This window comes from Stegastes partitus, unplaced genomic scaffold, assembly GCF_000690725.1.
Source record: "Stegastes partitus isolate 25-593 unplaced genomic scaffold, Stegastes_partitus-1.0.2 Scaffold284, whole genome shotgun sequence".
Classification (NCBI taxonomy): domain Eukaryota; kingdom Metazoa; phylum Chordata; class Actinopteri; family Pomacentridae; genus Stegastes; species Stegastes partitus.
The window spans coordinates 244,591-260,187 of NW_007578015.1; the positions used below are offsets into that span (position 1 = coordinate 244,591).

General features: G+C 45.4%; 1 protein-coding gene across 1 annotated transcript in view; it reads right to left on the reverse strand.

Moving 5' to 3' along the window:
- Positions 1-15,597, reverse strand: part of LOC103357967 (receptor tyrosine-protein kinase erbB-4) — a 300,821-nt gene that overhangs the window by 12,930 nt on the left and 272,294 nt on the right. The window contains exon 21 of the mRNA XM_008282741.1: positions 2,238-2,393. Within this exon, the coding sequence (XP_008280963.1) occupies positions 2,238-2,393 (156 nt within the window). The remainder of the gene's footprint in view (positions 1-2,237; positions 2,394-15,597) is intronic.

A 15,597-nucleotide genomic window follows, 5' to 3' on the forward strand; every position in this document is an offset into this window, starting at 1 on the left:
CAGAAAAATAAATGATCAAAGACATCCACCTTGTGTTTTTTCATTTTGTGTTCACTGTACTTTCAGTCATGGTTTTCCATAGAGGACTTCATATTGCAGTGAAAAATGAGCCAACAGTGAGCAACGAAACTAAATCGTGTTCACAGGTTTAAATCTTTCACATTTTGTAGCTTACTTGAATATAAAATAACTATTTTATAATGATTTCACATGCTCATGAGTTTTTTATGTTTATCTATAATGCATTTAGGTTACTGAGCGGTAACAGGTAGAGAAGCTGAGCTCAATCTCTTCGTTTAACTCCAGTCCTACTCTCATTCCAAACTGAAAAGCCTGGTGCAGCACAGTAACATCTGGAATATCACACCTCTGTTGTAGTTGTTCCCATTCAGGTACTCTGTCACTGAACGAGCAGAAAATAGTGATTCGATCGTCGATGTCATGCTATTAACGTACAAAAGAAACACGAATAGAATTCAATCACAAGAAAAAAAGACAGAAACGTGGCTGTTTTTTTTTACTTCACTCATAATGTGATTCGGTTCATTTTGCTGAATTTAGATATAAGGTTATATATTAAGTTATTTAGAAAGGAGCTGTTTCACCTTTTACTATTGCTGGTATCTTCAGAGCTGCCTTTTCTGATTTTGTGTGTTAAAAAATGTCTGGTAAGAAAGATTGGACATCATGTAAAAGTGAAAAATAACTACTTTTTCAACTACATTTATTATTTTGTCTTACAATATACGAATACATCAGAAGGTTAGTGGACAGTAAAACAAAAAAAAAGGAAAAGAACTCAAAGAAAACGTACAAATAATAAAAATTCAGTGGTAAACTAGACTTGTGGTTTTACGTCTGTGACAACCAGTGAAGCTACAGTTTGTCCAACCAGACTCATATCACATGTGTAGTCCCATAAAATATGAATAAAACTGATTCTCATTGAACACAAAGTTGCTGCAATGACAGCAGACAAGTGGTTCAAATGTGGATGTTGCTGCTAAGAAGCTACACATCTGGAAATGTGGATGCTTCACTCATATATTGACCTAAATAGTTCCAGGTGTCACCAAATCAGACGTGAAAAATGGTGAAATAAGTGTGAAGTCGGCCTTTGACCTTCACGATTTAAGGCGCCGTCACATCGTCGTTTTTACCCCGCTGGACAGCTATGTAAAGTTTAGTCATAATTAACGTGTGATTTCTTGAGTCCCGGCCAGAGAAGTGTCTCATAAGGTCAGACGTGACCCACGGCATGCTAAATTTACTCTGTCAACACACACACACAAAAAAAAAAGATGTATTCCTGAAATAATGCCCTGACAACCCAATAACATACTGTCTCCGACCACAGCTGTCACCGGCGAGGAGGCATAAAAACAATAATTATATGTTGTGACAGCGTGTATAAGTGAGAGGAAGTAGTGCGAACGGCCTGCTGTGTGGCTGGCCTTTAGAAATGTGCAGCGTAATGAAGTAGCAGCTGTGGACGGTCGTTTTTGCTCCGCTGATCGCGCCGAACAGATTATAACTGAGACTATTTTGATACACCTTTAAACATATATTACATTCATACGTGTGACTTCTCAAAGAAATGTGACACTACCTGTTTTTTGTCACACAAAATGAGCAGTTTTAGCAAATTTCTGGTCATTTAACAAGACATATTTCTTTATTTTTTGACGCTTTGACAATCCTTGTGGTCCTAGAGTCCAAAAAAGCTTCCCAAGTCTCGCTTTCCTTTTCACCAGCAGTGACCTTTTGGTTCATTACTTTCTGGTTTCAGTATTTACTACTTATGTCAACTACTTCCACGTGAAGGGAGCTTAAATCCCTGCTGAGTATTAGCCGGACCTATCTGCACAGGCTGGGCGTCAGCGCTGGAGGCTCGATAACGGAGAACCTTAGAGCTGAAGCTTGCCTGCACTTTAAACCACAGATTTGCGAGCTGTGTGTGGTTCTTGCAGGAAAAGTAAAAGACGGACAGTCAAGAAGCTTGTGTGAACGGATCGGTACATTAGTAAAAGTGAGAAGATGCGGCATAACAACTTCAGCATCGACGGTGGAGCATCAGAGCCCTGCGAGACTCGGTTTGGTGGTCCAGCAACTCCAGTAAAATCAGATCAGCGACGTAGATAAGCCACTTTGAGCGTGTAGCGTGCTAGCTCAGAGGCTGTCGACGCCACAAGCTCCCACCAACCCCACAAAGATGGCTCCGCTCCACTTACACCAACCTTGCCCCCGTCCGCGTTGTACTCCTTCTCGTCGGCGTCCAGCAGTCGCGCCAGGCCGAAGTCGGTGATCTTGATGTGATTGGGCGACTTCACCAGCACGTTCCGAGCCGCCAGGTCCCTGTGGACCAGCCTCCTCTCCTCCAGGTACATCATCCCCTAAAAAAGAGAGAGAGAGAGAGAGAGAAGAGGGGAAGAGATGACTATGGATCCTCTGGTGGAGCCATTCATCATCTCATATCTCATGATTGAAGCAGTCTGAGATCTGCGATGCGTTAAATGTCAGCACTAACATAAAATTATTGTCATAACTGTCATCATCATTAACCGCACACCCACGCAGACATTTAGATTCAATCCTTCATCGTTACCGTATCTCATATACATGCTCTCTGAGAGTCCTCGGCAGCTTTGGCAGCACTTCAGGAGGTGTCAGAAACTTTATTTTTTTGACACGCGAGAGAAATCCATCAGACCTGCCTCTCGAATTCCAAAAAAAATAAACTTTTTTTCCCTGTGAGATGTGAGTGATGTGATATTTCTTGTCTTCTTTGTCATGCGTGACCTTTCAATCAACATGTATTTAAAATGCAGCAGTGAGGGTAAACCTGGACCAAGCAGAACTCGAAGCAGGTTCTGACCGTGTTGTGCGCAGCTTCGATATTTACTTCTTGAATCCAATCTTGTTCAGTCATAACTGAGATTGTTTCTCTGACATGACGCCGCCATGTCCTCGGTAATTGGGGCCATTTTCAAGATGGCTAGGCAGGAATAACAATGGATGCCCGACCAATTTGTTAAAGCTGATTGTGAACACCCGATGAGCAAAGCAAAGTAAGAGGAAGGAGGGAGCGGGGGGAAACAAACAACAAAGCCTTGGGTGGAGAGAATGGAGAGAAGTTTGCAGCCTTAATTTGTCGCTCAATGGTCTGGATGGAGCGGCGGAGTCTTGACAGTCGAAGACGCATTTTTCTTCATGAACGCTCGGCAATCGCAGAAACACACGTTCTCCTCACGCCCTTGTGAGCGCACTCGTCGAACAACAACAGCCAGACGTGGGGGCAGGCAGACGAGCAAGGCTGGGCCAATTGAAGTGTATTAGACTGGATGTTAAACAAGTGGATGCCACTTGGCGGGCGGATCAATAAAAATACCTCGGTGAGGAGGGAGGCAGTCGCCGTACTCAGCAGACAATGAAAAATTTTAACCAAGGTCCATGCCTCCGATGGTGCGAAAGAATTATTGCCCATTTGAAATACTTAGTATTGTATATATGTGTGTGTGTGTGAGCACGCTTCGAGGCGCATTGTGTTGAAATGCTCGTCGTAGCGAGCTGCCCCCTCCACCACCGCCGCCGCCACCTCCTCCTCCTCCTCCCAGACGAATGTAAGGATAAATCGATAGCGCCCACGTCTGGCTCGCCGCTAGCTGAGCCCTCATCCATCATCCACCGGCCTTGCGGAGACAGACACACACACACATGCTGACAGAGACCACCCAGAGACCACCTATACGCAAAGCAAGACATACAGTATTTCACAGAGCATGCTTGCAATATTTCTATCTGTCATTCTGTCTTTTCTCTTTTATCTGCCTACACTTGTTTTCTGTCTTCCCCCCCTCTCCCCGTTTTTCTATGTTGCTTTCCTCGCCAATATGAAGACAATGCGCTGTGACAAGGCCACCGAACACCCCTCTTTTACCGAAAGTGTATTTAAAATAGATTACTTCTGGGGGTTCGGGCAGGCGATCAATAACAATGCTGATTACAATAAGCCCGAAGACGACCGTGCCACGCAATATTTATCCCCGATGTCGACGTCGAGAGAAATTAGGAATCAATGGCCCACACAGTCCATTAATACACTTCGACTTAAAGTGACAGGGCAATGAGGGGAGGCCATCGCACTGACAGCGGGAATGTACAACAGCTCAAGGAGCCAATTAATTTTCAGCCACTGGGCGGTAAACACCAGCGTCCCAGCGGAGGATGTGGTGGCAGCCACTGTTTCAGGTCGAGAGGGTCCTGCTGATTGTGCCGCTTTAACACTGCTTAAGTGGTAAAATCCCCAAGAGTCCTGAGGTCCACAAAAAAAAAAAAATGGAGGGCAGATGGGATAATTTGTGATTACATAACCTGTAGATCATGCAAGAACTTGCAGGGGAAGTAATTAAAGCTGCCTTTTTACGTCTTTTGGGTTGGAACCGATGGCGCAGCACTGCTTGAGTCTCCGTACTAATCATGCACAACAATGAACAGCCTTTGAATGGCTAACTGGTAAAGACGACTCTCTGTTTTCAACCTCAAGGCTCGTTTTCCGAGAACTTGACCAACAACACTGGCCGATATCGGTGTGTCGCAGATATATGAGAGTTGTCGTACATGGTGTCTCGTATACAGCAACACGAAAAGTTTCTTTAACAGAACACAATACGGAAAAAGTTGCTTGAAGTATTTCAGATAGTTCGTCTAGCAGAGAAGTTCCGACTTTCTTTACAGTAATCTCAGTACTGTCTGCAGCACATGTAGCAGAGCAGCTGATGGTGCCGAGTCAAGCTTTGTGTTTGCAGTAAGCTGCCAACGAGTTTGTCAAATAAATCGCTGCAAAGCTAACAAACAAGGACCCCGTTCCTTTTCATTTTCAACATATATAGCAACAATATTGGCAGACATGTTGGATTTTTTGGTCAATAAAATCAGTTTCGGCTCCCAAAACCCAGCATTGGTTGGACTCTATGTTATATGGTTCCTTTTATTACTCTAACATTATGATCATCTAATGCATTTTTTAAAAAAAGGTCGCCTTGAAGCAAATTGCGCCGCAAACTGCGAGTTGCCGCGGCATCTTGAATAAACAATACAGCAAGTGAAGTACCTGCCTGCCTGCCTGCCTGCCGAAAAAGGCAAAATCACCGTGTGCTCTCCCTCAGCTATTATTTTTTTTCTGTGAAGAAAGCAAAGCTGCCTGCTTCAGAGGAAGAGCTACATTTGGCGCCGAGCACCACTCCAAATGTTCCGCTGGGCTGCTGCACTCAAAGTTCAAAGTATACGTGTATACGGCTGACCTTTAAAGGGAGGAGGATGTTCGCAATGATGTACAGAAATGGAGGGGAAAAAAGCATCCTTGCTTAGAGTTACCTAACATGCACAGTGAAACACTGAAAACATACAAATCCCATTCAACGTTTCCCTGGTTACAAAGTAAAAGTGTATGCACAAGGGCAAGACAACATATTGACACAAATGAAGCAACAGTTATGTCCATTTAGTTGTGAAGAGCAGGTTTGCAGACACTCGCGACGTGCACGAAAGGCTCCTAAAGTTCACATCGGAGCCCTTAAGCACTTGCTGAATTTGCAGCAAGACGGACCTAAGCCCTTGTGGACTTAGCAGAAGTGCATCTTAAGGTCTGTCACAATGTGAGATCGAACAATGAGATTGCAACATACAAGCTCGAGCAGGGCGGCTCGGCGAAGGAATGTAAGGTGGCAGAAAGCATGAAAAGATTTCAAGGACATGTGGCTACACTCGCTCAGAACTTGTACCTATAAAAGCCCTTTTTTTTTCTCCCCCCCCAAGTTATTGAAGCAGTTATTGCTTCTTGTGTGACACAAAAATAAAAAAGACCTTGACAGGTAGTGGGAACAGAGCTAATATACGATGTGTCAAGGGTATAGCATTTATGAATTCCTATTTACTGAAGCTTTTAAAGGGACACATTAACTAATTAATCCTTTAGATCTGCTCATTCTCTATATAACCCGTGTTGCTTAATTCGAATGGCATGTTTGTGCTCTCATTATGCAACAAAATCTCAATGTTCACATTAGGTCAGAAGCAGATGAATAGTCACTGTCAACAACAGCAGCAGCGGCGTTGAATACATTTGCCCGGTTCACGGAAAAGGCCGCAGTTTCCAGACAACATCCACTTGAACCCTATATGAAAGGTCCCATGAAGCTTTTTTTTCCCCCCAGCAGCTCTCACAGCACACCAAAAGCTTTGGGAGCCACATGCTACAATAGAGCATTAAGGTTAAGGGCCCGGCAGCATCCGACGTGACACTAGGGGTATGTTTGAAGCCCTCGGAGAATCAAGTGCTGCTACAGTACGGTGGTTGGAAATATTTCACATTTTATTTCAGCCCAAAAAAAACACTGTAGTCCCTGTAACTTTTCAATAGCTGTTTAGCCAAGACCTTTGCAAAAGTCGGAGTGTGCTTTAGGACATGTCAGTATTGTCACCCGCTAGATGCTCTCCGGTGGTCTGGGAATGTGCTGCAGACATTCAGCACTGGTGGTTTTTTAACTGACTAAGCTGTCAGTCCGGCTGCTACTTGTTTCTAATGTGATTTATACAAGGACAGACGTGCATCTGGCAATGTGAGACCCGTGGACAGGATGTACACAATGCAAACTTCGATTTTTTTAAAGTTTCATGAGGAAGAAAACACTCTTTTTTTCCCTCCTGCAAGACCTCAAAGCCCCAGTGTGTTTTAGTGACTAACAATAAATGTAAACATGACTGCTCTTTCAAGAAAACTCCACGAGACACCTTCTAAAATCAGGACTCGGGGAGCGTTAACCTGCGAGTAACCATGGCAACAACTCTTTATGCTACTTTACCCCCGTAACTCTCGCTCATGATACAAACAAAGCCGTGACCTGAACTGAAGGCAAACAGACTTCTGAAAATCAGAAAACGAGAGGAAGCAGACGTGCACCACAACCACAGCCACGGCATAGCATCCACCTGGGTAGTATTCTCCCCCTTCTGCTGCCATAAGAGACCTGAGCCATCGAGGTATGGACTCTGGAAGACCTCTGGAGGGGGTGTTAGCAGCAGATCCTCGAAGTCCTGGTGGAGGCACCTTGAACACATGTTTCTGAAACCGTCCCGAAACTATATCTTGCTAGAAGAGGCCATTGGGGGATACCTCCTCAATCAAGAGGTATACGTGGTCTGCCGTAATCTTTAGGTAGGTGGGACATGACAAACTAACATTGCCTTCGTCCCGTCCTTATACCACCTCTTCCCCAGGTTAAACACGCTACTGGCTGTCGACATGATACCAAAGAAAATGTGAGTCATCAGAGTTTCCCGTTGCTCCGTTGTCCACCCTCAAGCGCCCAAACGCCTTCCAAGGCTCGGCAAGCTGCGATGCCCCGTATGTTCTGACGCCTTTCCATCAGAGCCAGCTTTTTTAGCAACATCTGATCGGACAACACCGGCTAGCCTTCGTTCCACCCACACCTCCTGAGCTCGGTCAATGTTCACTGTTAGGAACCACTCATCTCAGTGACCCAGTGGTCTCTCCATCACAATTCAGCCCTCGTCAACGCCCCTTACAATCTTAAGCTGCCCATGCTTCCTGCTTCCAACACATCAACTTCAAGCACCGACTGCTCACTTGCTGCTTAATATATCCCACCTCTTGACAGGTGCCATAGTAACAAGACTTTCAACGTTATTCACTTTACCCATCAGTGGTTTTAATGCTATGGCTGGCTGAGAGGAGAAACTAATAATTAAGCCTAATTAGAGCTCATTGCACATATACGAGTGACGTCGCACTGCAGCACAAAGATGCCAATAACATGCAATTTGGATTTTCTTTCATCTTTGCATAATTTCACAGATCAAGAGCTCCTTACGTAAAAAGATAATCCACCTAGCAAATAAAAAAGGCTTTTTCTGGTCTTTACCTCTGACTCATTCAGGCACCTTTCTATATGTTATCGCTTACTTGTTGAGCTGTGCTGCCACAAAATAGGTTCGCGTTAATCAAATTTTACACCACTCATCTCTGTTTTTATGTTACCGAGAGAGAAAAAAAAAAAAGGTTAAGGATCTGAACTGAGTAACATGCAGAAAAGAAGGCGATGAATGCTTCCTTTCCTGTGTTTAAGTGTTCAGCCAAATGATTTGTGAGAGGACGCGGTGTGTTATGAATAGTTACTCTTTATAGTTTATCCTCCTCTGACCCAGCGCCGGCTATGAAGCCAGATAAAATCTCATTTTTTAAACAGCGCTGAAGGTCTTTTTCATCTCTGCGGGGTCCTGAATTGTTTACAGAGGCTAAAAGTCTTCTAAAGCCGGCAACAGACGAGGTCACGGCTGGTCGGCGACCCATTAGCACCTTCCCTCTCGCAGGGAGAAAAGACGACTAAAGATGCGAGTCTTCAGTAGTGCAGGGAAACAAGAGGATGAAACCAGGCATGAAAAAAAGGAGTGGAGTAGCGTGGAACTGCAGGGAGCGGTGCACCTCAGCGGGAGAGAAAGATGCTGTGGAATAAAGATGCTGCGTATAAAGGGGAGCAATAAGTGGACGACGGATACGGTGGATTCAACACGGCGGATCCGTTTTTTTTTGCTGAAACATCCCCAACATGAGCCACACACTAACATGAAATAGTTACGATTTTATTTATTTATTTTTTTTGCATTTGTTGCCAGGCAACATACTCTTTCAGGAAGCAGTGGGAACCATCAGTGGTTTTAATGATATAGCTCTTGGGTACAAAACACACGCACCGGTTTATTTGAGAATTCATGTCAAGAAAAGCTAAGGGGAGAAAAAAAAACCAGAATGCTGAGTTTCTCGCAGGAACCAGAAGGTGAGGTGCCTGTTTCCAGAATGAGCGATAAGCAGCGCCGCGTGTGGTTGCAGCTTCCCCCTCCCCGTGGCAGCCTCCCGCCCGAAAGCCCCACTGCCCCGCAGAATGGGTGAAGAGGCAGCGACAATGCGAGCAATATGGGACTGTCCGCGCGCCGAGAACTGGGACCGGCGCGATAAGCGGCGCGCACAATGGGTCCGCTCAGGTGGCGCCGGTGGTCGTCTGTCATGTGCTTGTGTGCCGCGCCGGAGATAGAATGGGAGGCATTCCCACGGAGCTGGCAGTCTCCGAAGCATGCGTGCGAAACACCTCTGTGTGTTTGTACGGGTGAAAGAGAGGAGGGAAAAAAAACAGACAGCGAGAATGAGCCAGTCTCTTCAATCATGAGCAAAATTTCCCCTCTGAAATATTGTTCTGAAAGTTGAGTCCAATTGACTTCCAAAGCACTTTTGGATAAGGCGCTAAAGCAGTGCAGTGTTTGAATTATCCCCACAGTCAAGAGAGGAAAGAAGCTCCAAACTGCACCGCCGGATGGTTTGGATGGTTAATGAACGGTGCAGGTGAATGTGACATAATGTGACATATATAACGACAGCTCGGCGGCGGCGCGGCAGTAGGGGGTGCGGGCCCATTTGCTCCGCATTCAGCCGTTCTGGAACCACTTGTGGAAAAACTGCGCCTATCTATCAACCTGAGCTGTTTACGCGTCTAGATCTACTCGAGGGTCGTGGGATTTGAACGGCACGAGACAAGAGCACGTGAAATTGCCCTCTGTGGGAGTGGATTTTTAAAAAAAAACAATGCTATCGGTGCTTGACGTCTTCCTTGCTTCCATTCTTAATTATACCTCTCCTCAAGAGAGGGAGCCAAACATGAAAACATCTGAGCTCCATGATCTCGTCCCCCCTCGTGGGACGGAGAGATCCTTCCAAAATGTCACTGTGCAGGCAATAAAAGACCGGCGACTGGCAAATTTACATGAGCAAATGTCAATAATTTTTTTATTTTTTGCGACGGAATGAAAAAGGAGAAAAACTGCGACTTTTTTTTTCGGGATTTATTTCAGTTCTTTCCGAGTAAAACACGACGATGTGATGTAAAGCTGCGATTCTACCCCCTTAAAGTTCAAATGAAACACTCCTCCGCCGCTGAATCAATAATTATCCGCAACAAAAGATGACATTTGCAGCCATGTAGCTAAACGTCCTTGCGGGGTGATGATGCTATCCAAGCATGAATTAACGGCACTCAAGTGAGATCCTGTGAAGTCTGTGATAGCCTGCGGGCAGCCGGGAGGACGGTAATGATGGGTTTCATCGACGGGCTCGCCAGCCTCCCCCCCGACTTCGACAGGTGAAGCAAACAGAGAGGAAGAGATAGAAAGAGAGAGAGAGAAGAGGGGAGGTAAAAAGGAACAATGAGGACATCTGATGCCTATTTGAATTAGCACCAAGAAACACACTCAATCCAGCGCTGTAGTAATGCCTATAATTTGTATGCTCCTTGCTGTGACGCTGAGAAGTTATAATTTTTAATCACAGCAGATGATTATCGCAGCGAGGCGCTGATTTGACCTGCCTGCTGGCTACTTCTCATATTGTTCTATTGACACACTGGATGCAGGAGTAAACACGCGAGCGGCTGTGGAAAAACGTAATGAAGCCGCGAGTGTGAAGAAATTGAAAAGCGCCAAATTGATTTTATTAAAACGACGACTTCGGGGGGGCTTGATGAAAGTTTCAAAGTAATGCAAGAGGATCCCCGTGAATTTCCGCCGTATCATCTGCATGCGTGCATGTGTCTAATGAGCGGCGGCCCACGCTTCAGGCGTCGCGAGCAACGGGTGTGTGTGTGCGGAGAGGTGACCGATCCAATCAGGCCTTCCTTCCCAGTGGATCTGGCAGGCAAATCCCTCCCCTTATGCATCCTTGAGCACTGCTGATCCTTACAGATAATTAGAAAGACCCGGGGGGCTTATCTCTCCGCCGCCCGCTCTCCTCATCACCTCTTCCTCCTCGGCCTCCCCTCCTCGTTTTGTAGCATCAGCAGGGACATGTGCGTCCTCCTGGGGTATGGTCTGGTGTGTTTGTGTGCGTGGAGGAAAAAAAAACTGCTCAGGGTGCACATTAGTTGGTTTTGTTTTGTTATTTTTATCATGTAAGATAGCATTACGGGTTGTTTGGTAATCAAGGCGTGATGCGCTTGCCGACAAGCTCCGAGATGCAAAGAATTGTGCGACTGCATTATTAATGAAGCCCCGGGGAAATGAAGTGCTGAACATGGATCACTACTGTATAGCCTGCTGACAGTAATAAATTCACTATAACTTAGAATAATGCGTTTTAGTGGAATATACGGACTCGAATAAAAGAAACTGAATTGTATACGGCGCCGAGCGCATCAATCATTCACTACGTGTCACCGTTCGCTTTGGCATCCAGCAGCGCTTTATCGCATCTGAGTTCCTTCGGTAAACCCTCAACTCTGTTTAAGTAGGTTTTCTCGGAGAATGTATGCTTTTTTTTTTTGTGACGCTTTGCAAATTGTTTCTTGGGATTTCCACACTGTTGGATCCAGCAGATTTCGAACTTGTGATTTCAACCACAAAAGGACATATTTAACATTTAGGAGCCTTTGGGAACATGTTTTTGGGATTCAAGAAGTTCTTTGTCTGCATCTACACCAATCAAATATAGAACCCGGGCTAAATTTGTCCACTGTTTTCTTGGACGTAGCCTCATCGTGCAGGGATACACTGCTCCCAGTGCTCCTGCAATGTCTGAAACGCTCCTTGGAAGGCTCGTTCTAAAAGTTGTCAAGCACCATCTCCAGCATTAAACACCAAAATGAAGAACTTTAGTTTCATTTTGGGGCAGAAGAAAAAGTTGCAAGTAGGGTGGATGCGAATGGTGATTGTGGCGGTGCAGCTGACATATTTGTGTATTTTCAACGCACTGTGAGCATGTCGGTACAACAGCATGCACTCCAGTTTATGAGCCACAGCAGAACTCTGTGTTGACAGTCGGACTCCGGGGGACAAACTGACGCTGCATAACCCTGAAGAACATCAAACAAATTCATCAGAATGCTCTCGGCGTCGCCGCCGATGTGACGCACCTTGATCCATCTTGGGGTGTACTGTTTGGTGTCTGGTTCACACGGTTTTATAACCACCTCCAAGTGGTCAGAACCAAGAGGGTTCTAATAAGGGAGGAGTGCAGGAACACGACTTCAAAGGGAATACTGGCCAGTGTTGGAGCTTCTTGATTGCACTTCTAGTAGTTTAATTGTAGCAGCTGGACTTGAGGACGTTCCACCTCTCATCCAAGAGGCTTCATCAGCTCTGACTGACTAGTTGGGAGTTCCAGGTACTTATATCCTTAAGGAGCCACTAACACCTGAGTTTCGGTTTCAATTGGGGGTTTGTTGCGAGTATACATGCGACTCGTTGCGTACAACTAAGCATCTGGAACTCCCAACTAGTCAGTCAGGTGAAACGTCTTCAAGGAACTCAAGCAAGTCCAGTCGCTACGATTAAACTACGAGAATAACCCTAACCTGGATGACTGAGACTCTTCACAGATGTCTTTATTGCGCCTTTAAAACAAAACACTACGCTTCTATCAGCTCTCATTAAGTCATACATTCTCTCTGATCTTTGGTAGCGCAACACGAGACTTGTTCCATTTCCTACACATGTTCCACACCTCAATGATAAATAAGTGAAAAAAAAAAAAAACATGTCTCACCTCCGGGCTGCATCACACTTGCTTATCCGCTGTTAACTGGAATTTAAATGGACATCATTGACAGGAATCACGTTACTCTTGAGTTCATAATCATAATTGCTTTTCAGCGCTCTGGAGCTAATTGCTGCACCTTTTATTCATGGCAACAGCGCGAGAACCGATACCTGGCAACCGAGCCGCGGTGAATCGGATTCACTGTTTGAACGTGAAATGACGCTTGAAATTTCTGAGGAAGGCTGTCATTAAAACCAAGTTTATATTAAGAAAGGAACATGTACAGTAATTGCAGAGCTTTCGCCACGCGTGATGCACATGTAGCGCACTCGTGTATGTCCATGCTCGCATGTTTAGTCGGTGCTTTCAGCGACGGATGTAGAGAGACTCATTTTTAGAGCAAGCTGGAGGAGAAAAAGGTACTTGGGCTACGAGTATCAACAGCAATATAGAGTATGAGACCAGAGTGCTGTTCACACACAAAAGCCGACAAGCTCGGTCTTGTGTCTACACCGTGTTCATATTGACATCTGCTTTGTTCATATATATTTCATAGTACGACAGCTGTAGATGTCTTTGCAGTGAGGCAGGCGGGATCTGCAAACCGCACGCCGGCACCAGCATAGTTAGACTTCTTTAGCTTGTTGCAAATATATTATAGACAAAAAGGGGTTGAAATAATATTAATTGATAAACTAAGATTGGTACATTGGTGTGTCTCATTTTCCTTTAAGCTACATAATCAGCCAAACTGCAAGTGGAAGATATTACGAGTCGTCAAATCTTTTTTTTTTTTTATATATTAATTTTGGCAGCGGTTATTTTATTTATTCGACTTTTATTTGACCAGGCAAGAACACACTTCTTATTATTTTGTTTAACTGACAGAGTCAAGTGTGGGAAACAAGCACAGGTGGAAGTGACGGGGGACGAGCTGGTCATCTTTTCAAAATAAAACTCCCTGTAGACTCGGCTGGATATAAAATAAAACAAACCTGTGCGTCCCGGTACTTTGAGTAAGTCAAATCATTAGAGCCCTGCTTTGGTAATGATGCAGACACTGATTACAGAAATTCACCAAACCAGTGTATTGATTATTAACACCCAGGCCTGCTGCAAAGACGCTGCTTGACGTCGCATCTGCTCAGCTGTGATGTTCTCTGCTACATGTGCTGCAGACAGTTTAAAAAAAACAAATAATGTAAAACAGCATTTCTAAATCAGCCCAAGCATTAAAAAAAACACTAATATATTTGTGATTGGCCAATACTGTCGGAGGTCAACGTCAACGTAGCCGAAATTCACAAATTTGCCGAAAGGAGATTTCAAATCTGCAACATCCATCCTTAGATGCTTGAGAAGGATGTGGAAAATCTCCCCCAGAAAATTTGTTGGATTGTCGTTACTTTCCTCTACAGCCCGATTAGAATTAGCAAGAGCGAGTATTAAATCTGAAAAGGTCCTTGAAGTAATCACCAATGTTGTAATTGTTCTGGTGAGGAACGTCTCAAGATCATGCTTCCCTGTGGTCATGTCCCCGGTGGAAGAATTTTGCTGTTTCAACAGCAGATCTGAGGAACCGCAGGGAGAAGGAAAAAAAAAAAAAAAAAAGAATCAGGCCAATTTCATCAGCAAACACGCGCGTAGCCGAGTCCACGGAGACGTTCTCCTCATTGAGATGCGATGACATGATAGACACAAGAGCACAGGAGGGACGAGGCTTGATTCAAAGCAAAGGATGGATTCCATCTTCCAGGGAGAGATGAAGGATAGAGGGGGGGAGGGAAGGAGGGAAGAAGTGTTAAGGCCGGGCTAATGAGTACAGCCGAGATGTGTTTGCTCAGCACAGAGAGGCGTTTGCGGGGAAGTGAATGACACGGAGGGCTCCACGCTAAGCTTGACCAGATTGGATCTCCTGCCATCGGGGGTTGGCATCTCCGGGGGAGCCGCCGCGGGATGCAAATGGAAACACACTCGGGATTGTGGGGAAGCGTCCACACACACACACACACACACATGGAGCTGGAGATCAGGAGGCGAACCTAAAAAGTTTCCTGACTAAGCAGCGGATGAATCCAGCTTATCTTGCTAGAAATGAAAACATCATCACAGTGGAGGTTTTTCCCAACGCATTGTAAATTTAACGCTCGTTTACGACGGCGCCATTAGCACGGCCGATCTGCAAAGCGCCGCCGCCGCCGCGAGAGCAGAGCGCCGATCTAACTGGAGGGTGTTTTCCTGCAGGGCATGTTGCGCTAATATCAGTCGGCGAAATTCGCTCGACTGCCTCACTGCTGCTCTGCGACTGAATGTGGCCTAGATACCCAACGCCGCCCCCCCACCCACCACCCTAAAAACCAATCAAGACCCTTGTCCAGCTGGGGCTTCAATGCCAAGGCCAATCATTTCAGTGGCAGGACAGCTACTTGCTGAATCTATTCTACTTTCATTACACTGAGCCTGAGGAGAGAGACTGTGAAAGGAAGACAGAGAGAGGGAGAGAGAGAGGAGAGGGGAGGCAAATTAAAAGACTCCTGTAGCCCCGCATACACTCCCATCCAATCCCATATTTAATTCAGTGATTGATTTGTTCATTAAAATACATCCCAATCCTAATTATTCCATTAATAATCCAAAACCTAATGAAAAAAATGCTCTTTATATGTGCGAGCGGGAGAGAGAGCGAGCGAGGAAGGGCAGAGGGATTCAGTTAGCGAGTGATAAAGAAACGGTGGAGACAAGAGGAAAAAAAAAAGGCAAGAAGGAGGTCGTTTTCATGCACAGAGGAATTACACATGAAAACAGAGACGCAGGCGGGGTCACGTGAGGACACGGAGGAGAGGCAAATGTGGACGGAGCTGCAGGGGAAAGTTTGACCTCCGTTAACCCCAGCACACGGAGAGAGAGAGAGAGAGAGAGCGAGAGACGGGCGGATCTGTAAAAGGAAAGGAGTCGTAGGTGTGTACGAATAAGTAAAGGCAAAAAGGGAAGACGTACAGAGA